At 40.1% G+C, this 26407-nt stretch overlaps 2 protein-coding genes across 4 annotated transcripts in view; one reads left to right on the top strand and one right to left on the bottom strand.

The window, feature by feature from the left end:
* The window catches only part of LOC117677270 (uncharacterized), a 72072-nt gene extending 54853 nt beyond the window's left edge, over positions 1-17219 (bottom strand). For both annotated transcript variants that reach the window (XM_034437362.3, XM_034437361.3), the window contains exon 1: positions 17086-17219. In XM_034437362.3, the coding sequence (XP_034293253.1) occupies positions 17086-17206 (121 nt within the window). In that variant the 5' untranslated portion in view covers positions 17207-17219. The remainder of the gene's footprint in view (positions 1-17085) is intronic.
* The window catches only part of DPH5 (diphthamide biosynthesis 5), a 43660-nt gene continuing 34405 nt past the window's right edge, over positions 17153-26407 (top strand). Inside the window, exons 1-3 of one of the 2 annotated variants that reach the window (XM_034437363.3) lie at positions 17153-17399; positions 18707-18781; positions 20541-20723. In XM_034437363.3, coding sequence (XP_034293254.1) covers positions 20589-20723 — 135 coding nt within the window. In that variant the 5' untranslated portion in view covers positions 17153-17399; positions 18707-18781; positions 20541-20588. Of the gene's footprint in view, positions 17404-18706; positions 18782-20540; positions 20724-26407 lie in introns of both variants that reach the window. The other variant, XM_087889991.1, reaches the window with a different exon arrangement.

Genomic DNA, 26407 nt, shown 5'->3' with positions numbered 1-26407 from the left:
TTTTAAAGACCTCATATGATAGCCCCATGCAACGTTTATTGTCTCAAGTTTTTCTCCAAAACCTAGTTATATGCTTTTAGTACTGTGTACTGTTAAAGATTACAAGAAAAAAGTTTCATGGGAAGAATAAAACCCTTGCAGAATCCCTTGAAAGCTTTACAAATAGAAACGAAAATAAAATCATGTGGCATTAAATCCTAATTATATCTAATCATTCACTAATCTCAACACCGCTATATATAAATGAAAATGGCTGTCTGTTAAATTTTCAACAGCTCCATAAAGTTTTATACATTTACTTGGCTTCTGCTATGAATAGGCCGTTACTCTGTTTTTCAGCTCTCAGAATTAATTTCCTGCCTGAAAAACGTCAAACATTTTAACTATTGTGTTTCCTACAGCAATTCAGAATCATAGCTTAGGTATTTATCCTCTGGAAGTTCTTTGTTTGCGTAAAAACAGGATGTGTGCTAAGGAAACCTATGGATAATTATCTGAGTTGCTTTAATCCTGAATAATATCACCTGAAGTCAAGGTCTGAGGAAAGTCTTTGCAGAACCTGGATATGTAAAATGGAAAATAAATTTGGCACTTATTAATTTAAACCATTTTTACCTGATATTTCAGGTAACAAAGACAGATCTGTTCTGACCTAGGCTTCCTGATACAGTAAAAGCACACAATGAGTCCCCAAAACCCTATTTTTATTTCAACGGCTGTGAATTCTGCTCATTCAGAGCCTGTTCATTTTCAATCTGTTCATTCACAGATGAGTCCCAAATAGTTGTAAAGAGTCCAACAGAAGTCTCCCACAGTTCTTCTGATAAGGCTGACAAACACCCACCTTTATCTCCATTGACACGCTGCCAAGACCTAATTGGTAATTAACTTTGTAAGGCAACATGGAACACAGAGTCAACACAGAGCTGCAGTTTTTGCTCCTCCTTTATATATTATGGGAGGGGCCAATCATCTCCAAGCCCTACTCCCGAGTCGATCCTTTTGTTTTAACTGTTCTTGCCTTCTGGCAGCTCTGCACATGCGTGCACTGGAAACAGGCTCCCCGTTCCTCTGCCTCACTGATGTCTGACTCTGGAGGCTCCGGAGTCCGCACATAACTCCCAGACAGCCCTGGCTCAATCTCTGCCTCCGACACAGAGCTCTCGTCCGAGCCTTCCCCAGACTCCAGGATTGGCCCATGTTCCTCCCCAGCCTCCTCACTGTCCGACTCTGCTGCCAGCTCCGCAGGCCGCCGGCGGACCTGACCGCAAGTTCGTATCTTTAAAACTTTGGCACAAAAGGGTTAAAAAAAAAAATGAAAGGGGAAAAACACATTCTGATGGTAGATCTTATAGTGGTTTCCTGGTAGAGGATAAAAACGTGAAGTAGGGTCAGCCTGGTCTCCTTGCATGATTTTTCAGAACAAAACACTCAGTTTTCTGGCTGATGGATGAGGCCTGATTGTGCTATCCTTCAGTTCTACAATCCCATGGCAATGGGGTTTGCTTTTCTCTGAGTTACTTAACATTCAGGCATCATAGGAATGCTTTCACAAAATATCACTTGACTTTTCAGCTCCCTTTTTTTGTTTAAGAAACTTACTCCAAAATCAAAAACACTGTCTTAAAAAAAGGAAGCAACTTTCTGTTAGTTTTTGTTTAAACCATCTATCTTGCTTTTAATAAATCAATAATGTATAAGAAATGCCATTTTTAATTAAAATCAAAGAACTGTGGTTTCTCTAGCAGAGCTGGTGCTTCAATAGCAAGTTCATCTAACCACACATAAAAACTGCGGCTAGCCTAGCACTATGAAAAGGTCACTAGGACTAGTGGCCTTTTTTCTAACAAAGCAAGCCATGACATGTTACCATGTACAATGTGTGATGTGTGATGTGTGACTTTATGCTATTTAGAAATGAATCTTGAAGTTCTGAATGTTAGCTTGTCAAAGGAGGAAAGCTATTTCTTCATTCAAGTGCACTAGTCCACAAAGTATTTGAAACTGTCAATAGAATTTAGCAGGCAAAACAAGCTCTCAGAAAATTCCTTGGTAAGATTGGGTGGTAACAGCTGTTTGCAAAGCCCTGCTCACAGGAGTGTCTTGTTATAGCAGTTTTTACATGTGTGTCTGGAAAAACAGGATTTTTGCAAATAGTTACCATACTTCACCCCATAATGAAATGAAAAGCTTTTAGGAAAACAGTGTTGTCATCACTATAGATCTTTCCAATGAATTGTGACAAAACTTCAAGGGAAATGGAAGATTCATTCCAGGGCTTAGCTATCGCCTCTGGGAATTCCCTAAATTACACACAAATATCTTAATAAATGCACAGGAATGACTTAAATGAAGATTCCAGCTGAAATCTTCCCTTTGCTCTAAAAGAGTATAACAGAGGCCAGCAGTATGACAACCACAATACTCCTAGATGGCATCTGAAGAGCCAAATTAAATTATGTTTTATTTATTTTATTCATTTTTATTTATTCAATTTATATGCTGCCCCTCTCTGAAGACCCATTAAATGTTTTAAACATTTAATAATGGTTTCCGTCTCATAAAGCTAGTATTTTTCAGGCAAAACCAAATGATATACTGGGGATGAGATATGACAGTTTTGCAAGACTTTCACCATTTAATTCTTTATATATAATTTGGGCATGAGCCATTATTATGAGATTTTGTGACAGTTCTTTTTACTTGACCCTTGTATTAAAATATACATTTATACATTTAAAATATACATTTAATACAAGGGACTTGCCCCTTGTATTAAAATATACACCTAGATATGCCTTCCTGTTCGTTCATTGTATATGGATAACTTAGTATCCCTCACAAGGGGCACAAAAACCTGATTTTTTAAAATGTCTTTTGAAATAGTATTTTAACAAATAGGTACATGTAGTCCTCTACTTATGAGCACAATTGGGACAGGAACTTTGGCCACTCAGTAATGCAATTGTTAAGTGAGTCATCATGTGACTGCACTCAATTTCATGATCTTTTTTTGCCATGGTCTTTAAATGAATCACATTATTGTTAAGTGAATGCGCTTCCCTCACTGACTTGTCAAAAGCCAGATAGGAAGGTGGCAAATGACGAATATACGATTCCAGGATGCTGGATGCTGTAACTGTCATTTAGACATTCCTTCTTGTTTGTTCATTGCTTGAATCACAATCATGTGATTGTGGGGATGCTACAATGGTTGTAAGTATGAGGACCGGCCAAAAGTCACTTTTTAAAGCACCATTCTATCTTTGATCGGTCACTAAACAGATGGTGGTAAGTTGTAGACTACCTGTAGACAGCTAGTGTTGTGCCCCCCCCAGCAGCCAGCAGCACTGGTGGCAGACTCAGACAGTGAGGAGGTTGGGGAGAACATGGGCCAATCCTGGAGTCTGGGGAAGGCTCTGATGAGTGCTCTGTGTCGGAGGCAGAGATGGGGCCAGGGCCATCTGACAGTTGTCAGCTGCCTTTGGAGTTGGACATCAGTGGGGAAGAAGAACAGCTGGAGCCTGTTCCCATTGTGTGCATGCGCAGAGCTGCCAGGAGAAGGGAACAGCTAAGGAACAAGGTATGACTCAGGAGTAAAGCCACAGGTGGACTGTGAATGGCCCCTCCCACAGGGAATAAAGAGGAGTGAAAGGGGAAGGGAGTTAGCAGAAGACAATTAGTTTGCTTAATTGGTCCGTGACTCTCAGAGACTTCTTGCCAAGTTTTGAAGATATCAGCCTGGCAGCTCTTCAGGCCAGATAAGGTCTGTGACTGTAAATTCTCCCTTGAAAGATTTTGCTGGCTGTGAATGAGAGGAATTCACAGTAACTTAATTAAAAGGGTTTTTTGTCGGGACAAGGAGTCTGCTTCATGCTCTTGGGAAGCCTAGGTCAGAACAGCTACTCAATAATTGTCTTCACACATCACACTGAGATTTATTTTGTTTAATATGACTTTTAACAATTGGCCAAGATCATGTGGTGCTAAAGCATAAGCCATTATTAATAAAGTACCATACATGGCAGTGTTCACAGAATGCTGGAGCCAAAAAATAAAGGCATCAGCTTTTGCTTATCTCCATCAAGATCATCATCCTTACTCCTTCCACATTCTCACCTTGTGAAAGCCCAGCCTTCTGTAACATCCCCCAAATCTCAGCAAAAAAGAGGAGCCTTGCAATTCTCCAAAGAAACAACCGTAAAGGAAAAACCTCTTTGAAGCCTCTCTTCAAGGTCAGCCCACATCAAGGGATCAACCTACCTATTTGATAAATGCCTGGGTGAAGCACCTCATCCACCCTTTCAGGCCCTGCTAGATGGTAATAAAAAAAATATCCCCAGGATTTTCTCTATCCAAACCTCAGATGGGATTCTGGCAATTACTGGTGACAAAACTGGTGGAAGGTGGAATACAAAATAAATAAAATAAAAAATAAAATTTACAAACAAATTCACTGTATATTATTAGATGCATAGATACTTAAGTACATAGACAGACATTAAGATAATCAGACAGAATTACAAAATTTGTTTGTTTGTTTGTTTGTTTGTTTGTTTATTTATTTATTATGGAAATTTATATTGCCACTTATTCGTACATGGCAACTCAAGGCGACTTACGGGAATATAAAAACCTCATAGTTGAAGAAAATTGGCCTTTGCTATTGTATCTGTCAAATTGCAGTAGCACTTAGACTTATATACCCCTTTCATAATTCTTTACAGCCTTCTCTAAGCGGTTTACAGAATCAGCATCTTGCCCCCAACAATCTGGGTCCTCATTTTACCGACCTCAGAAGGATGGAATGCTGAATCAACCTTGAGCCTGGTGAGATTCGATCTGCCAAACTGCAGGCAGCTGGCAGTCCATAGAAGTAGCCTGCAGTACTGCTTTCTAACCACTGCGCCACCACCATCATAATGCCCTAGAAATCATTCATAGTTTTAGGACTGAGAATAATGAACAATCTGAAGAAAATTCACAATTAAAAAGTACTAGTTACAATTTTATTACTAGATTGGATTATCTTGATAAATAAGCATGTTTTTAATTTTAATCAGCATCTGGGTTTTATTTCTATTTGATTTTTGTAATTAATTACAGTATCCATCACAACTGCAGAAAAGCAGAGAAAATAGCTGCTATAGCTATTATGGCTGTGTTGGGGCTGCTCTGGGGGCCATTTTACATGTGGGGCTAAATGTCTTACCTATTATCATTATAGGACCTCCTGCTACATATTAAGAAGACTGGGCTGAAGTGGGAAAGCTTTTCCTTACCCAAGTCTTAGATTTACTCAGGAGCAGAATCTGGGGTGAAATCCAGCAGGTTCTGACAGGTTCTGGAGAACCGGTAGTGGAAATTTTGAGCAGTTCAGAGAACCGGTAGTGGAAATTTTGAGTAGTTCGGAGAACCGGCAAATACCACCTCTGGCTGGCCCCAGGAGTGGGGAGGGAATGGGGATTTTGCAGTATCCTTCCACTGGAGTGGGGTGGGAAGGGAGATTTTGCAGTATCCTTCCCCTGCCACGCCCAAGCCATGCCCACCAAGCCACGCCATGTCCCATCAAGCCATGCCCATAGAACCGATAGTAAAAAAATTTGGATTTCACCACTGAGCAGAGTGAATACCTACCAATTATGCTAAGCCATTTAACATGTACAGGTAGTCCTCAACTTCATTTAGTGACCATTCAAAGTTACAACAGCATTGAAAACAGTGACTTACGACCGTTTTTCACACTTACGATTGCAGCATACCCATAGTTACGTGATCAAAATTCAGATGCTCGGCAACTGACTCATATTTATGACAGCTGCTGTGTCCTGGGGTCATGCAAACACCTTTTGTGGTCTTCTGGCAAGCAAAGTCAAGGGGGAAGCCAGATTCACTTAACAACCGGGTTACTAACTTCACAACTGCAGTGATTCACTTAACAACTATGGAACGAAAAGTTGTAGGACGAGGCAAAGCTCACTTAACAAATGAGAAATTGTTACTTAGCAACAGAAATTGTGGTCGTAAGTCGAGGACTTCCTGTAATTGAATTTACACATTAAGTCATGCCTTAAAACAGTGATGGCTAATCTTTTTGTCGTTGTGTGCCAAAAGCTCATGTATGAGCAACCATGCACACATGTGTGTGCCAGCACCCATAATGCAATGCGTGTACAAAGCTGCCTGTGTGCCCCGTCCCCTGCACATGCGTGTGCAACCCTGCCCCTCGTTTTGGCCTAGCAGGCGTCCCTGCAGCCTCCTGGGACCAAAAACAGGCACACTGCACATCCCATGCTCCCCCGTCCCCCATGGATGATCCCCACCCCCGTGCATGCACGCGTGTCTGCCCCCACGCATGCATGGCAGAGACCCGAAGATCAGCTGGCCAGCGGGAGGGGCACGCACATGCGCGGTGGAGCTGAGCTGGGGCAATGGCTCGTGTGCCCGCAGAGAGGGCTCTGCATGCCACCTGTGGCACTCGTGCTATAGGTTCACCATCACGGCCTTAGAAATGATAGTTGCGCACAGCACAACGTGCCAAAACCAAACAAACCATACTATGGCTTATTTAGCATGAAGTATAAATCTAGTTTTTATATCATCCTTCCTCTCTATGACTCTTCCTGAAGTGCAGACCTCCAAGGGCAGACCTACCAAGGAGCCTTGGTAGTACAGTGGTTTAATGCACCCTGTTATTAACACAGCTGCCTGCAATTTCTGCAGGTTCGAATCTTACCAGGCTCAAGGTTGACTCAGCCTTCCATCCTTTCTAAGGTAGGTTAAATGAGGACCCAGTTGTGGGGGCAATAAGCTGACTTTGTATAAATATACAAAAGTATGAAGGCTATTGCTTAACGCATTGTAAGCCACCCTGAGTCTCCGGAGAAGGGCGGCATATAAATCAAATTAATTAAAAAAAGGGGGGGGCATGTTAACCATGAGTGCTAAAGGACCCAGATCAGAGATCCTGTTCCATACTGCCAATTTTCAACCTTTTTTTTTTTTCTTTTTAAAAGCAAGCATAAGGCACAGGGTTTTTTTCCCCAAAAAGTTTATCTACAGGAAGGAGGAGGAGATCCGAAACCAGAGAGGAGACAATTGAAAATCAGGTAATGAAAGCCCACTCCATGTAGGAAATTTCATAAGCTTTTGCTACAGCAGCAGCACACTTTTATTTTCAAATGTCTTTCTGGAGAAAGTGCCAAAATCTTGAAGTCTTTTCTTTCACTCAACACTTTCCCACCGTTGTGAGAACTATTTCTCATTAACAACCAAATTGTTTTCAGATGCTCGGCTATAAGATGTTTCCTTAGAAACCGTTTGGTAAAAGGCTGTGGCTTTCTTCCATAGAAAATCTCAAGCAGTGAAAAGGCAGATTTTCTGGCATAAATCAAATCCAATTTCCAGGGTTCACTAAACCTTTTCTCCTCAGAATAATGTTTTGTGACTAGATCTGAACAGTTAATAGTTCACGAAGGATTGCTGGTGTGAACCAGTTTAAAATTATTTCCACTCTATTTCTTTTGTTACAACTAAAATGACTTTTCAGGACTTCCTACAGTATACCTGGTTAGATCTTCAGTCTCTCTAATTTTCTTTTAATTCCCACCATGAAATATAGAGAAACCTGAAAAGGTATGTTTGCATACAGTCTCTTTAACAATGAGATGAAAAACAGGATTTCAAGCAATTAATTTATTCCCCAGATCTATTAAACTGTAAACTACCTGTCCAGTTTGGTGTGGCGGTTAAGGCAGTGAGTTCAAGTCCTGACTTAGCCATGAAAGCCAGCTGGGTGACACTGGGCCAGTCACTCTTTCTCAGCCCAATCCACCTCACAAGGTTGTTGTGGTGGAGAAAATAGGAAGTAGGAAGTGTATTGGCTATGTTATTTGTAAAAATAATAAAGGTGGAATACAAAATAAATAAAATAAAAATAAAATTTACAAATTCACTGTATTATTAGATACTTAGGTGCACAGATAGACATTAAGATAATCAGACAGAATTATAAATATAGTTGAAGAAAATTGGCTTTTGCTATTGTATCTGTCAAATATCAACATAATGCCCTAGAAATCATTCATAGTTTTAGGACCGAGAGTCGTGAACTATCTGAAGAAAATTCCCCACAATTAAAAAATACTAGTTACAATTTTATTACTCGATTGGATTATCTTGATAAATAAACATGTTTTAATTTTAATCAACTTCTCGATTTTATTTCTATTTGATTTTTGTAATTAATTACAGCATCCATCAATTGAAAATTATTGGAGAAAGAGGATTATTGACACTTTAAAAATACTGCACTGTTATGGATCCATAACATGCTGCAAGATAAATAAATGTAGGATATAAGACTATTTTAGTAGAAGGGTCTAGCAAGAGAAACATACTGACTATATTGGAGTAAAATAAGGTCCAGTTCAGTAGTGGTATTCACTTACCTTCACTACCGGTTCGGAAATATGAGCGCAGAGCGTCCGTGATGACGTCCTGATGGGTGGGCGGAGCCTCCCGTCACCACTGCTACTGGTTCGCCGGAACCAGGTAGAACTGGTAAAATCCCACGACTGGTCCAGTTACTCTTGGGCTCCCTATCCCCCCTTTTTCACAACACAACTATTCCTATTTCAGTTTAGCTGCAGTTTAAGAATACATTAGAAACCTAAACTCTGATAAATTATGATTTGTCAGAACAAATTCGTTTCATACCCTTTAGTTTAAAGTTGACTTATTTCAATATAGAAGAATTTAATTAAATTCTGTCTCTGGATAAACGATGTATCAAAAATGGAACCAAAGGCTTTGGATCTCATCATAGCTCAACAGAGGGACAATGTGTAAACTTAAAATTCCTTGGTACTGTAATAAGAAGTCATAATTTATTGTCACTTTTTATCTGAGCAATTTAGCTGCACAAATATACACAAATACAATACCTGAGACAGAAACAGTCAAGATAAAACTAAATTCCAAAATGGAAACTAAATTCCTTTCCAATGATATTCACTTTCTTGAATACTGGCTTTCTCCTTCTCTTCCTGTCAATCTATTCACTGTGATCTATAGAACTTAATCAGATTTGGTAAGAGCCCTATTGTGTCTGTGAAATTGCCAAGCCAAACTAAAATTATGAGGCTGTCCTACTTCAGTCCAGAAATGTACAAGTTTGCAATGGTGGCAAACATCTGTAGCTCGGGTGTAGGATGAGGGTGGAGATTCGTTCTCTGACCTTGTGCGTTGATTTCTGAACATTTTGTTACCAGGCTAGATAACATCCGCTGAAGATGTTACCTAACCTGGTAATGAAATGTTCGGAAACCAACCCACCAGCTCAGAGAACAAATCTCCACCCTCATGTACAAGTTTCTTAGCTACTAGGTGAAGTGGAAGAGTATCCGCTGAGAGACCAATTAATTATGCTTGGTTTGTCATTTTTGTAGCTAAAACACAACTGTTTATGAAAGTCTCTACCTTCCTAAAATGGATTAAATAAATAATACCGCAATCCTATGCATACTGGTAGTTATATCAGATATAAAATTCCATCAGCACTTATTTTGTATTAAACAAGTATGCTTCTAATACACTAAAATAAGCATGACATCTGTGTAATCTCACATACTTTTTTTTTTTTTTTTGTCATCAAGACTATAAAACAAGACAGACCATATCTCATGTTCAGAAGCTGGAATCTCACTGATAAAAGGCATCCTGCAGTCTTTGTGTACATTCATTTTCTTCCATATCATGCTGACAAGAAAAAACTAAGCAGTAGAGAACTGTTCCTCTAATTCTTCATAGTACTTAATAGATATTCATTAATTGCAAAAAGAAGTTTTTAAATCCAGAACTCTGCACAGTTGCTTCTGTTGACAACACATATCAAAACTCCCAAGGGAAGCACAAAATCAACATTTCTCCTCCCCCTCAATTCAGCTGAAGATGCTATGGCTGCAACCCAACTTGTAGTCTCACATCATGCAGCCATTCAGCTCTTCCAGATTTTGCCAAGATCCTGGCAAAGAAAAGCAATTTTGAATTACAATTGTGATAAATTTACACTAAAAGAAAGTACCACTGGCAACCTTTGCTGAATTTAAGAAATACTGTACAAATACAAGCCTGTCACATTGCTTAGAACAGCTCACAACCACAAAATCAGGAATCTCTCAAGTTCAGAATAAGCAGAGTTATTACAAGAAAAAAGAGATTAAATTACAGAATCTTGGAAACTTGCTCTCTACATCTTAAGGCAAGATTTCTCTATTGCCTTTGATCTATTTTCTAATCAAATCTTTGTTTAATAGGGAGGATGTTAATTGTTTGATACTACAAAATGTCCATCTGTTTTTGTTGTGCAATATTTTGGAAACATTCATTTCACAGGACAGCAATGATTAAACACTTTTGGCTGTATCTTACAGATTTTTGGCTGCTAATCACGAAAATAACCTGTAATAACCTATCACATAACGTTTTATAGAAATCTGTTTTTACCCAATGGCAAGGTATGCCCTTCAGTATCTGTTGGCTAGGCTCCACCCATGAAAGAAACATACATGGAATAAGGGAACATCATGAATTCTTAACAATAAAGATTATCCACTCCCTGATTGTCAAAATATACTGTATTAATACTTCATGCAGTCAATTTGCTACAATGTAATATGCACTATAGCTGTGATGGTGAACCTGTGGCACGCAGCGTCCTCTCTGATGACACGCGAGCCATCACCCCAGTTCAGCTCTGCTACGCATGCGCACGCACCTCCCATCAGCCAGAGACCCAATTGGTCTTTGGGTCTCTGCCACGCATGCACAGGGGGTGGGGCGTGTGCAGGGGCACATGTGCATGCGCTGGATGCATGTGGTGTGTGTGTGTGTGTGCATGCACCGGGGCGGGGCATTGCAGGGGGCATGCACACATGTGCGGGAGGTGGGGCGCATGTGTGGGGGGCACATTGCATTTTGGGGGTGCAGGCGCACGCGCACGGATTGGCATGCACACTGGCACGTGCATGCACACACTTTGGGCACTCAGTCTGGAAAAGGTTAGCCATCACTGCACTCTAGTGTACCCAAATTAAACTCTACTGGATTCCATTGCTTTTGGCAGGTTGCAGGTTCAATTTCCTATTCTGAATTCTTCAAAGGTAATTAAAAATAGGCCTATATTCTATACAAAGAGTAACTTTGTGGGAAAAGCCAATCTCTAAAAATCTCATAACAGATGGTGTTTAACTATTATTTTCACAATAACCCAGTGAAGTGGGTTAGTTTGGATATCTCACGGTGCATCAAGTCTAAGAAGAATGTCAACCTTGAATGCCTGAGCAAAATTCAAAATTGTGACTGGTTCATATACTGTATTATGCTCTAAAATGGATTATTGGGTGTGCCTTAGTTTATTATAGATGCCTGGCCAACTGTAGATTATTCAATAAATTATCAGTGGTTAGTGGTTTAGTGCAATGTCTAAAATCTGCCCATGTCAAATTATGCTAGTTCTCTGACAGCAACTGCATGAATATACTATTACATTGGCCTATCCAACTTAAAATTATCACAATTCTCTGAATGTTATGGCAGCAGGAAAGGTCCAAGAAATTTAACAAGAAATTTTCTTCCAAAAACAAAAACAGAAAAAACCCAACCCCTCACTAAACTGCAGAAAAGCACCTATTAAACATTACCAAAGCCTAGCATGAATACCTATTACACATACAAAGTTCCAGCACTTTTACACAGCAAATATTTCTGTTATTACTTGTTTCTCTTCCATAGGCCTCACACAACCCCCCCCCCATGCCCCATTTTGGCCAGCAAAGTGCTGCAGGAGGCATCCAGGTGAAAATGGGATGGGGTGGGGGCCTCACACTGCCCCACTGTGCCCTGATTTGGCCGGCAGAGTGCTGCAAGTGGCTGTCCTGGGCGAAAATGGGGTGTGGGGGGGCACACACTTTTTGGCTGCCAGGGGTCCCATGGGCTGGTCCTTTGCTATTTCCAGGCTGGCCCCGCGGGCCAGATTTAAGTACCCCGTGGGCCAGAGTTTGACACCCCCAATTTAAATAAATAAATCCCTTGGCCAGGTCCAGTGATAATGTTCTATTTCTGAACAGCAATCAGATCAGAAAGGAGCCTAAGTGGCATAGGAGGCTAATGCCTCCTACTAAGGCAGCATTTAACATCCAGCAGCCTGCAATTACTGCGAGTTCAATTCTCACCAGGCTCAAGGTCGACTCAGCCTTCCATTCTTTCTAAGGTGGGTAAAATGAGGACCCGGTTTGTGGGGGCAATAAGCTGACTTTGTATAAAATATATAAAATTATGAAGGCTATTGCTTAACACATTGTAAGCCGCCCCGAGTCTCTGGAGAAGGGCAGCATATATTAATAAATAAAAATAAAATAAAATAAATAAGATCAGAAGCACTGAAGACAATGCCTCCCTATTAAACTAATGCATCTGATTTTTTTTAAAGGATTATGAAAATAATGAAACACTTTGAAAATATGAAGTACGGTGTATAAACATTAATTAGCATCACTTAAGCAAATTAAGTGTTTTGACACTTCTTGACTGATAAATTAAAGTCTCCCAAGTGTTAATTACATACATCAACAATAAATATCTTGCCATCATAAGCATAAAACAAAAGTTTCTCTTTTCCTACAATATTTTGTTTGTAGAGGTAATAATTACGGTACTTTATTTTATGTAGCAAGGAAAAAGACTGTTATTACAGAGCACGATATAGACAATCTAAATTTTCCTTAATATATAGACTATATTTACATGACACACCAAACCACAAACCAGCTAACTATATTTAATCCTACAATAGAGTGAAAACTCAGTTTGCGGGGCCTGTTTATGGTTCTCTAAGTCATTCCAAGGCATAAATTTTTGTTGAAGAAATGTGGTTAAATTAGCCAGCAGTACATGTGCTGTACAATCACTAACATAAGCTACTTAAATTCCCAACTACTATACCACCTTATTTATTGAGGTTGATGGACTGTATGCTTTTTTATTTCAGCATGTTCAATATTAAAGGAACTGATTATCTGCTACGCATAGGAAGGGCTTTCACCTCTGCCATATCCTCAAGCTGAAGAAATTTGCATTTCTTGCTCCTAGTTGACATGCTAATGCTAACCATGCATAGTTGTCCCCCATCCACACAGCTGTTCAAGAATTAAAGAATTTAAGCCATTCTTAAATTTGTATCCGGTAGCAGACTAATTCAGAGATTTGTAAACTTTACAATTCTATGAATGAATAAAAGACAGGTTTCCTTTAAGGCAGAATGGGCAAGGTATAACATACCATTTACTAAAACATAAGTAACTTTCCAAATTTCTTCTTGACTTAAATGTTATTATTTCTTAGCTTCCCCCCCACCCCAGCATCTATTAAAGGCTTCCATTTTGGAAGGCTATTAATTTTAAATGAGGGGAGAAATTATGAACTTCTTTAAAGAGCCTTGATAGTACACTGGTCTACGCACCCTGTTATTAACACAGCTGCCTGCAATTTACTGCTGGTTTGAATCTCTCCAAGGCTCAAGGTTGACTCAGCCTTCCATCCTTTCTAAGGTAGGTGAAATGAGGACCCAGTTTGTGGGGGCAATAAGCTGACTTTGTATAAATATACAAAAGTATGAAGGCTATTGCTTAACGCATTGTAAGCCGCCCTGAGTCTCCGGAGAAGGGCGGCATATAAATCAAATTAAAAAAAAACAAAAAAAACCAAAACACATATACATTATAATCACTCCAAAGACTCCACACTAGAAGTCACCAGCACTGCTGTGACCAATAGATGATTTTGACATATCTAGGTCCACTGGTTCATCCATCTCACAAGACTAGCTTTAAGCTTTGCTCACTGTTTCGTCTGTGGAAATCTGCCGTAGGTTTGCTCATGTATTATGGGAGCAGACTTTGACAGATTCCTGCTTTGTTTGTGCAAATCACTTATCCAAGCAAAACCGTACTATTGTCAAAACCTGCTGTGTGCTTTTCTCCCCATTTTGGCCTTGGAAATCTGGGGCTGGCTTGCACAGGCAAAGTAGGAACAAGTTTTGGTACTTCTCCCACTTTGCTTCTGCAAGCTCCATCAGCTTTTTTTTTAAAATGCAGTCTGTATCTAAGTTACTCTTGACTCCCACCGTCTAAGAATCCCTTCACTAAATTAAGCAAAGATTTACTTGGGAATAAATCTTATCGAATGTAACAGGACTTTGTTAAAATGGCTTGCTTTTGAGACATATGAGAAGAGGATGTTTTAACTGTATGCGACATGCCTCTTTGGAAAATATGTCAGTAATAATATAGTAAACAACCAATAAAAATATCTCCTCAAAACTTTGCAGAATAAAATCTCTTGAGAACATTTCATACTAATAAACCAGAGTTCCTATCCAGAAGTCATAACAGATTCAATGGAATCTTCTTTAAGGTTAAAAATAAGATTGTAGCATATACTGTTATAGTAATAAGAATTTCTTATTCGAATTTAAGAGAAGAATTTTCATTTATAATTTATTTATTTGTATCCCGCCTTTGTTATTCCTACAAATAAGGCAGCAACCAATATTTTCAGTCAACGACATCAAAAGTTCTCAACATACGACCGTAATGGACTTTCCATTAGAGTCATATGTCATGACAGTCATAAAATGGGCCACATCATTTTACAATTATTTTTGTGGTGGTTATTAAGCAAATCTGGCAGTTGTAAGTGTGAATCCATTGTTCACTAATAATGTAATTTTGCCAAAATTGGAAGTGCCAGTTTCCGGCAAAACCATTGTAAAACTCAGGATGCTACATATGGCTGTAAATATGACCATATTGCCAAGTGCCTGAAGTGTAGTCATGTGACCACAGGTGGGGAAGAGACCATCAGAACTTCAGATCCAGGCCATAAGTCTCCTTTTCAGGTACATCGTAACTTTGACCTGTCACTGAGCAACCAGTCATAAATTGAGGACCACCTGCAACTATAATTTACTTGTTTGGTTATTATACAGAGGTCATAAAGAGCACAAGCAACAAAGATGATTAGGGGATTGGAGGCTAAAACATATAACAAATGGTTGCTGGAATTGGTTATGTCCAGTTTAATGAAAAGAAGGACTACGAGTGACATGATAGCAATGTTCCAATATTGCTATCAAGAGGTGGGTCAACCTATTCTCCACAGTACCTGAAGACAGGACAAGAAGCAATGGAGGGAAGCTAATCAAGGAGAGAAGCAACATGGGACTAAGGAGAAATTTCCTGACAGTTAGAACAATTGATCAGTGGAATGACTTGCCTCCAGAAGTTGTGAATGCTCCAATACTGGAGGTTTTTAAGAATAGATTGACCAACCATTTGTTGAAATGGTATAGGGTTTCCTGCCTGAGCAGGGGGTTGGACTAGAAGATCTCCAAGGTCCCTTACAACTCTTCTCTTCTATTTCTATTTTATTCTATTCTACATTCAACAGAAAGGAGAAGCTAGGGTTACTGTCTTTTAAGCAATACTTTCCAAAATGCATGCCTACCCGAAATAAATTAAACTAAAGGTGGACTCTAGCATAAGTTAGGAAATCTTCAAACTATTAATTCAGATGCATTGGGAACTACCTGTTCTTCTTCTATACCTGGACTGAGAGGGGGAGAAAGCAATTTAAATTTACATAAAAAGGAATGCATTACTAGCTTTGGCCTTACTCATCACCAATGCTCAATTCCTAATAGATATCTAGTCCAGTATTTCTCAAAATGCGATCCAAGGTCCCCAGAGGGTCCCTCAAGACCCTCTTGGGGTCTGCAAAATCAAAATTTGCTGGCTCCTATTGAAAACAGAGGCAATATTAAAATCACACCAAACAATCATGAGACATGGTAGTGGCAAGAAATGTATCAATTTTAAACTCAAATGTGGTAAATATCAATAAATATAACTCATCCAAACAAAAGTTCTTTGGGATTACTCTGTAATTTTTAAAACTGGGAAGAGGTCTTGAGAAAAAAAAACTTTCCCTGTGATCTAGAAGAATGCAATTAAAAAGAAAAATTAAGCACTCCAAAAAGCCAAAAATACTTACCTAAAGATAGAACATGTATAGCATATTACTACAGCGCTGTACTACAAACAGGCTCTTCTAATCAGCCTGCCTTAAAACAGGATTTTGAACAAGCTGTCTTGCCAGCTTGTTATTTATTTATTATTTATTTATTGGTTCGATTTATATGCCGCCTTCTCCGGAGACTCAGGGCGGCTTACAATGCTTTTAAGCAATAGCCTTCATACTTTTGTATATACCTGCTTAGTAGGGTTTTTGCCCCCCCCCCCAAGCGGTGTTCTATTTTATACAAAGTCAGCTTATTGCCCCCACAAACCGGGTCCTCATTTTACCTACCTCGGAAGGATGGAAGGCTGAGTCAACCTTGAGCCTGGTGTTCAAAAACATTCAGTGCAAGCATAAGCTAAATGATCTTATAGGAAACCCCTATTAGATTTCTAAATGAATCACATCTCTGAGCTTCCAGAGAGGAAGCTACCTGATTTAATGACTCTTGGCAGAAAAGTGCTGACCAAAAAGAGGAGCGCTGTTTTGACAGTGCAGTCTTACATATTACTCGGAGATATTTAAGTGAAAGAGGTTTATTCCAAGGTATAGACTACAGAATATCTGCCCGTCTAGAATAATAATCATATACAGTGGCATAACAGCAATTGCATATTGTAAACCTGATTTTTTTTTTTTTTTTTGGGAATGTGTTCAGTACAACATCTTGCTTAATTTGGCTGGGTGGGAGCTCAGTCACACATCACAGTGGACTTTTTTACCCATTGGTGTAGCAAGGAGGATGAAGCTGTAGCGCAGAGCACCTGGACAAACGCACAACGTTGCTTTACAGCGGGCAGGCGACAGGTTGAATGCCACGGAGAAATGAAGCTCAAAGGCAAAGGGAAAGGCGCATGCACTTGGGCGATCATGTTTCATCACATTTAGAAGTGCTCTCCTCGTTTCCGCAGTCAGACGAGCAGGGGGAGGGGGGCGGATCAGTGCACTTACCCAGCCCCAATATGGGGATGTTTAAGCCATTAGAAAGGGGAACCGTGGGCACCCCCAATGCTTTGCCGGACTCCCAGGTGCTCATCCTGATCTGCCTGCACCTCAGCAGCAAAGGCACCATCCAGCCGCTCCCGTCATCACCTCTCCAGGAGGAAAGGAGCCAGCAGAAGCCCACCGAGAAAGTAAAGAGCCAGAGTCTTTGCTGCCGTAAAATCGTCGCAAGCGGAGAGCGATCTTTTTACGGCACCGAAAGACCCCGGAAGCGAAGGCGAAAGCATGGAAGGGATGGAAAGAGGCGAACGCTAAGCTGGAAGGCAGGTGCAAGCGGGGAGGGAAAGGGCAGCGCTGTGCGGGACGGGGGTTCTATGGGGTCTCGGCCAATAGGAAGGGACGGAGGGCGGGCTTTCAATGACATGCTAAGCAGGCCCTCATTTGCATAGGTAAAGAAGCTGAGTGTTTTTTTTACCTATGAATGAGGAGTCCCCAAAGGTGCTTTTTCAAGAGGCAACTGGACTTTCTGGGTTTTCTTGGAAGACGTTTCGATTCTCATCCAAGAAGCTGCTTGGAAGCTGCTTTGAAACGTCTTCCAAAAAAACCCAGAAAATCCAGTTGCCTCTTGGAAAAAGCACCTTTGGGACAACCATGACCTGGATGACTAAGAATTTCCATAGACATTTTTTTTTTAAATGTTTTTTTTTATTTCTCATAAACATGTCTTAAATGTACGGTCTCTTATCCATTGTTAATCGTACATATTCTCTTTTAACTTTCATATTAGTTCATTCTTCATCCTAAAAAAATTGAATATACTGGGGTTGCTCTTCTACCATTCCATCTCCCTTATTTTACAACAATCCTCCTTCTCCTTCTCTCTTTCCCTTCCCTCCTTTCTTCTATCCTCTTCTACTTTCTTTCCTCCTCTCCTTCCCCTTCCTTTCCCCTACTCCTCTTTTCTTCCTCCCTTTCTAACCTTCTCTCCTACTCTTATTTCTCCTTCTTTTCTTCTTCTCCTTCTCCATAGACATTTATGAATGAGGAGATGTGCAAAATTGAGCACATCTGTATTAGGGCGGGGAGGAGGACTGGTGGGATTTCTCGTCTAGAAGCCCCACAGTTCCCAGTGTCTTTTCTTTCTGTGAGGACTCTTGGATTGTTTACAGGCATTGTTCTACCAACTTCCCCATGAGGTAGATTAGATAAAGAGAATGAGTGGCCAGGAGATAACATCCAATGAGTAACCTTGGTGGAATGTACTACCCTAGAATTGGATGGAGATTCGAGTTAGAAAAAAGGTCTCTTGGATTCGATTGTCCTAAGAAAGCATTTTTAGAATTACATTTCCTAGAGAGGAAGCTTGTTTCCCAGAAAATTCAAGGATCATCAAGATTTAGCTCCATTGGAAATCTGAAAGAACTTCATAACTGTTTTTCGGTGTATAAGGTTATTCAGATACAAAGCTAAATACAATATGTCATTTTATTAGTAAGAAAAAAGTATGTGCATTCAAACACTCTATACAATCTGACACTATTTTAATTCTTGATTTTAACATATTTTGCTTATTATGCAGTTACAAATATGATTTATTATTGAAACCCATTTTTTTTGATAAAAATTGCAGGAACCCTTTAATTCTCCACTCATTTCATTGGGTGGAGAGAAATACCTTGACTGAATTTCTGCAACTTGGATCTCGGTATGCAAAATATTGTTTGAACTTCGGCAATGTGTAAAATTTATAGTTTGGATTGTTAATTAATTCACTTCGTCAGGAATGAGGGTAATGTACAAATACAGCCTGTGCTTAACATAGAGCAGGGAAATTTTGCAAACAAGGATGTCTTTGGAAATAGATTGGGCTAGGTCAGTGTTTTATATGAAGGGTGATCAGGAATGCAGTTATGCTCCAGTGGTTTAATTTTTAAAAATAAAATGATGCATGTGTCTGGAGAATAAAATCTTAAAGTTGGAAACTAATAATATTCAGCTAGAGCATTTAGCTTATAATGAGCATTTAGCCTCATTCTTAGCTTATAAACTTATGGGAGTTCATAAATATTGTCTGTATTTGATAAATTATTGATAAATCATTGTTTACTTTATAACAGTTTCTTATGATATAATTTACAAGTTAAAAGAAAATGATGTTCTGATAAGAGATTTCAGAATTAGATGAGAGTTGCAGCTGAGGGATTAGACACTTGACTTGGAACAAAGAGTGCATTCATTTTATATGAAAGCCCAAGGACTTATTGAAAAAAATAAACCTAAGAAAAGTGGATGATGTACTAAAAGGGGAAATGCATAGGATTAGGGACAGAGTATAAAACTTTTAAATCAATTAAATAAATGCATGTGTAAAATGAACATTTTGCCTTTGGTAATGGCTAAAGAAACAGAAGAAAAGTGAAAATATGGTAGTACAACATAATTCATATATTTTACAAGGAGCTGTCAATTTTTTGATTAGATTTAGATTTATATACTGCTAGTTCTTCCAAACTAATGGCTGCTTACAACCATTAACAACCATACACTATAACATTTATGGTAAAATTAACCCAATTCCCAAACAATACAATACAAGATAGAATGAACATAACAGCAACAACAATTAACCAATTATTACTGTCTCATTCTTTATTTTTTTTTAACCAGTAGTGAATAATCATTAGAAAATCCTTTTAAATTTCTCCACATTAGCTTTACACTCATTAATGGCCTAATCAGCGTATTGATAGTGGTTGTGTAGGTATCAGACATGTGAATAGTATTGATGAAATTGTTAATATTGAAACAATATCTGACTAAGATCCATAATATTTTGGAATATTGAAAGTTAATAACTAAATGCATGCAATTGTATTTCACATCCAAGTCCATTGATTTTGTTTTTATAACTACAGAGCTGAAAAGTTTGCATTGTATTGTCAATATATTCCAAGAACTTTTGCAGTAATTTTTTTCCACTATGTTTAAACTACAGGTAATCCTCGACTTAAAACCACAATTGAGCCCAAAATTTGTGGTGCTAAGTAAGACAGTCGTTAAGTTGATTTTGCCCCATTTTATGACCTCCCTTGCCATCATTGTTAAGTGAATCACTGCAGTTATTAACATGGTTGTTATGTGAATCTACATTCCCCATTGACTTTGCTTGTCACAAGATTGCAAAAGATGATCAGATGACCCTGAGACACTACAACTGTCATAAATTGAGACAATTGCCAAGCCTCTGATTTTTAATCATGTGCCCTGGAGATGTCGCAATGGTTGTGTGAAAAATAGTCATAAGTCACTTTTTTCATTGCCATTATAACTTTGAACATCACTTAATGAACTGTTGTAACTTGAGGACTACCTGTATAACATTTCTCAAACTTCCAATGTTCTATTACCTACCATTAAGCTTTAATATTTGATTTTCATGTTATTTTTCTCTGTTTCATTGACAGGTGTAAAAATCCTCCATACCAAAGCATTTCTTGTTTTTTAAAAAAAAAATGCTTTACTTGATTGGTCTTGGACTTGGAGATGCCAAAGATATTACAGTAAAAGGGCTGGAAGTAATAAAGCAGTGTAGCAGAGTATATTTGGAAGCCTACACTTCTGTCCTAACTGTTGGAAAAGAAGCACTGGTATGTGAATATAGGCAAGAAGAAGAGTAAAATAATATCAGAGCAATGAAAATGGTATTCTGATCCTTAATCTGGTGTGAAATATTCTATATAATTTTGCATCTACCAGTAGTTACTATGTCTTGATATAGTCCACACATAATGGGACTTACCTCTGTGAAGGAAAGTTAGAATACAGACACAAACAGGCAATGAACATAATAGCTTTATAAATTAGAGTTTGGTTTCGTTATCATATATGGACTTAAATAATTCTGAGTGAAAGAGTTTGAATGTTTTAAAAGTTTGGCATCAGATTATCATGACCCTTTAGAATTAGAATGAGAATTAGAATTCTTTAATGGCCAAGTGTTATTAGACACACAAGGAATTTGTCTCCGGTGCATAAGCTCTCAGTGTACATACAACAATAGTGATAGATCATTATCATAGTCATTGTAAAAATATGTTCATCTTAAAACATTGGATACAACACTTAGTGATAATCATGGATGCTAAATAAGCAATCAATATAAATCATACTAGGATACTCAGTAAGCAATATAAATCTTAAGATACAAGCAACAAAGTTATAGTCATAAGAAGATAAGGATATAGGTAATAGGGAAGATGAAAATAATGATGGTAATATTGCCTTTCTAGATAGTTTGACAGTTGTGAGAGTGATGGCATGGGGGGAAAAAACTGTCCTTGAGTCTAGTTGTTCTGATGTGCAACACCCTATAGAGTCAATTTAATGAAGAAAGTATAAATTCTGACTGGTAAGAGATAGACTTGACATTGAGGTTGGGTGCCCAGTTTCCACACCCCTGTTTGTCCCCAACCCATAAGATTGGAAACACAATAGGGCCAATTATATGTATGTTTATAGCGTTTAAGAATTCAACAGCTAAGTCATAAGGAGGACTGCTTGGCTTTGCCTAATGGGGTGTGAATACTAAGTAATGTGATTTGTTAACAATAGTTGATGACTTAACACAAGAGGCAAAACCACCCATTGGTAATGTTTGCAATCCACCATTCTTTTAAATAAGCCATATAGCTCTCATCCCTGTTTGAAAGTACCCAAAGTTCCCTGAAATTGTGCTACTACAATTGATCAGTGGGTGACTAAATGCTTGGCAGTGTGATTTCTTCCAGAATTAAGATAGCATAATTTATGATGTTTCTCTAAGTCTTCAAGTGGACTTAGTGCCCCTTAAACTGTGAAAGTAATTTGAAAATTAAACATGCTGTCCCCAGTCCAGAAAGACACAAAAAAGTCAGACCCATGTGCTATCCTCATTGGCTGAAAATCATATTTAAAAAGAATGGGTGCCCGTCTTCCATGCTCAACCATCCAAAAATTGTGTGCCCCAATACTTGGGACAGTTTCTTAAACTCATCCTAACCTGCTTTGTAGGATAGCTGTGACAGTATCATAGTACCTGCAATGTATTAAGTCTGCTGAAGTAGGAAGTAACGTTCTGTTCGTTGATTGGTTAAAGTAACGTTCTGTTCGTTGATTGGTTAAGCCGCCTGACAGCTGGAATATAAGAGCTGTCAGGCAGAGTTCCAAGCAGTTTCAGTTATAGCTGTGGCAGTTAGCCCAGCTGTTGTTAATAAACGGTTAATTACATGATCTTCGCATTGTCCATCGTCCTTGATCCAGCCAATACATTTCAACTGGCGACGAGGATCAACTGGTCGATCTACCAATCATAGTAATAAGGAAACAAGAGAGATTTAAACTGAAGAAGCAAAACGTGAGTCAGTTAGGAAAAAAAAAAGAAGAAGAAGAGGAAATGGCATCCGCACAGACCTTTCCTCCTTTCAATCCCAGTACAGAGACGTGGGAGGCTTATTTGGCACATTTTGAATGTTTTTTAATTGCAAATGATTATACAAAGCTGACGCCTGAGCGCAAACCCACTTATTTCCTAAGTTTCTGCGGTACTGAAATGTTTGATACTGCAGTGACATTAATGGCCCCCAATCTGTACATTCGGGAACATGGGAAGACTTTATAAAAATTTTTTAAAAAAATTACGCACCAGCCCCCTCAAGAATAGCCCACCACCAACACTTTTACCATCGTGATCAGGCCCCTGGAGAGACTATTAATCAATATGTTGCGGCTCTGAGGAGGGCAGCCAGGCATTGTGAATTCTTTGATTTAGAAGATTATCTCCTAGATAGACTTGTCAGTGGGGTCAGGGACCAAAGTCTTAAAAGGCGTCTGATTGCGAATCACGACCTAACATTTCAAATGGCATTGGATGAGGCGTGTGCTGCAGAACTGGCAGCATTGTCACTAGCCGAGTTGCCCCGTGGATATACTACACCTAAGACGGAAAAAGACTCATCGTCTGTAAATGAGACAAATGAGAATATGTCAGATTCTGATGGTGACTTTGAAATGAGCCGCCTTCAAGAGTCTAGAAAACAAAACTCTGGCCCAATTAGCATGTCAAGGGGGCCGAACGCATGTTTCAGCTGCGGAGGAAATCACCTGCGCGCTAATTGCCGTTTTAAAAACGCAGAGTGCCGCCGCTGCGGCCACAAAGGTCATCTCGCCAGAGTATGCAGAGCCCCTCAGCCACAGTTCGAATCACGTGTGCCGCAGGATGGGGGCTGACAATATCGTCCTAATCCGTCTAAAGTTCGTAATAGTAACCAATGATCTTCTTCTGATGTGAATTTAGTAACACCACCAAATATGTTGATCCAGCAGAAGATTCATTTTACAGTATTCATTGAACGGAAACCATGCACTATGGAAGTTGATTCCGGCTCCGCTACATCCTTGGTGTCATGGAGTACAATTAAATGACTAGTTCCGAAACTGGCTAAACAACAACTAGACTCCTGCCATCTCCTGCTAAAAGATTGCCAAGGAGCCAACATTCCGATTGTCGGAAGTGGCACATTCCGAGTACAATTTAAGAAGTTTAGTGGATTATTATCACTAGTCATTGTGGAAGGAAAATTCCCCAGCCTGTTGGGCCTTAATTGGTTTGATGCATTAGGTCTAACTATACAAGGGGTTAATGCCATCTCATCATCTGAACTGGACATGTTATGTAATGAATTCTCCTCAGTTTTCTCTGAGGAATTAGGAAAATACATCGGACAACTGGTTTCGTTCAGTCTCGACCCTCAAGTGCAGCCTCGCCACCTTAAGCCGCGAAGAGTACCGTTTGCATTGCGACCAAAGGTGGATGCTGAACTTGACAAATTAATAGCACAATGTATCCTGGAGCCTGTTGAGTACGCACCATGGGAGACCCCTATTATTATTGCCATGAAGGCGGATGGTTCAGTGCACATCTGCGCAGATTACCGAGCAACAATTAATCGTGCATTACAGGCGCATGCATATCCCGTTCCTATTGTGCAACATTTGTTGCACTCCTTGGGTAGTGGCTCCGTATTTGCTAAATTAGATTTACCACAGGCATATCAACAACTGCCTGTGGATGACCAAACAGCGGACGTACAAACTATAGTGACACACCGGGGTGCTTTCCGTTGCCACCGCCTCCAATTTGGGGTTTCAGTCACCCCGGGAATCTTCCAGAGCATGATGGAGCATTTACTTAATGGAATTCCCAGGGTTGTACCGTACTTTGACGACGTATTAGTATCGTCCACTAGCACCACCGAACTCCTTAAAAGACTCAGATCAGTTCTAACCGGATGCCAGAGAGTGGGGCTTAAAGTTAAGTGAAGCAAATGTATTGTAGCTGTTTCCAAAATCGAGTTCTTGGGTTTCCTAATTGATGGTAAGGGTATACACCCTACAGAGTCTAAGACAAACACTATTTTACATGCCCCTGCTCCCACCAACAAGGCCGAACTTCAAGCCTTCTTAGGCCTTTTAAACTTTTATGCAATTTTCATACCACACAAGGCATCTATTGCGGAACCTTTGTATCGTTTACTGAACCGGGGGACACATTGGAACTGGGATTCAACTGCAGCCACTGCATTTACTAATATCAAACATATACTCATTTCAAACTCTGTCCTCGCTCACTACTGCGAGTCCCTACCCCTCGTGCTAGCGTGTGATGCTTCTCCTAATGGCGTGGGAGCAGTCTTAAATCACCGTTTCCTTGATGGCCGTGAAGCCCCTGTTACATTTTTCTCCCGGACTTTGGCTTCAGCGGAGCGAAATTATTCACAGTTAGACAAGGAGGCTCTAGCATTGGTAGCTGGAGTCAAGCGGTTTCATCATTACATATATGGTCGACCTTTTACACTAGTGACGGATCATAAGCCTCTGCCTGGTCTACTAGCAGCTGACCGTCAAACTCCGCAATTCCTATCCCTGAGATTCACCAGGTGGTCCGTGTTTTTATCCGCCTACAACTACACGCTCCTGTACGTGCCAGGCAAGAATCTGGCCCATGCTGACGCCCTCAGCCGGTGCCCCGTGCCAACGTTGCTCTTTGACCCAGCTCCCGCCTCGTCAGTCCTGATGATTGAAGACTCACCTTTCGTTTTGACGGCGGCTGACATCGCTCGAGTTTCATCCCGCGATCCAGAGATCTTTACAGTCATGGACTGGGTGCTAAGGGGGTGGCCGCAAGGGCCCGTGGACATGAAGTGGAAACCTTACACTATCCGTAAAACGGAATTATCTACCATGGGGGGTTGTTTACTGTGGGGACACAGGGTGGTGATTCCAAAATCTTTACAAGATTCTGTGTTAAAATCATTACATTCCGGACATCCAGGAATAGTCCGAATGAAGGCTCTAGTTAGAGCCTATCTCTGGTGGCCTACTCTTGATCAATGTATCACCGACTGGGTGGCCACTTGCCGCCCTTGTCAAGAGTCTCGGCCAATGCCCCCTAAGGGTAAGCCCAGGGAATGGGAAGACCCTGCTGGCCCGTGGTCCTGCCTTCATATAGACTTTGCGGGACCATTTCATGGTCAAATTTTTTTAGTAGTGGTTGACGCGAACTCTAAATGGATTGAACTGATACTTATGCACTCAACATCCTCAGAGGCCATCATAAAGGCCCTTTGTACCCTATTCTCAACCCACGGGTTGCCCGACCTATTGGTGTCAGATAATGGGCCCCAATTAACTTCTACCATATTTGAGTTGTTCCTTGCCCAATTAGGAATCAGGCATGCCCTTATCTCTCCTTAGCACCCGGCCAGTAATGGCCTTGCAGAAAGGGCTGTGAGATCCGCAAAGGAGGCATTAGGCTGCATGAGACCAGGGAAATGGCATGACCGTATAGCGGAGTATATGTTAGTGCAACACACCACCCCTTGTCAGGTTACCAATCGGAGTCCGGCAGAATTACTGATGGGTCGCCGGCTGCGTACAATTTTGGATAGGTTACAACCCCGTTACGCCCCTGCCAAGCCTTTGGATTGAAGTAGGACATCTAAACCTTTTGGTGTGGGTGATAAAGTGTACGCCAGGAATTATGGGGGTCAGCCGTTATGGTTACCAGGTAAGGTGGTGGATATTACAGGTCCATGCTCATATAAGGTTGATATGGGGCAAGGCAAGGTTTGGAGACGTCACCAAGACCAGCTACGGGTCAGATGGGGTACTGAACATGATATAACAGAAAGAGAGAACCAGGCAGGAGAAAGTTTCAGCCAAGGGTTAAGGGGCATACCAGAAGCTGAGAAGCTACCAGACGATGAGCAGCAGATTTTGAGCCGACAGATTATTT

Source organism: Pantherophis guttatus, chromosome 3 (assembly GCF_059756535.1).
Source record: "Pantherophis guttatus breed Tessera chromosome 3, ASM5975653v1, whole genome shotgun sequence".
NCBI classification, from domain to species: domain Eukaryota; kingdom Metazoa; phylum Chordata; class Lepidosauria; order Squamata; family Colubridae; genus Pantherophis; species Pantherophis guttatus.
Note: the sequence above shows the minus strand (reverse complement) of the source record. Positions and strands in the feature narration are given on the sequence as shown.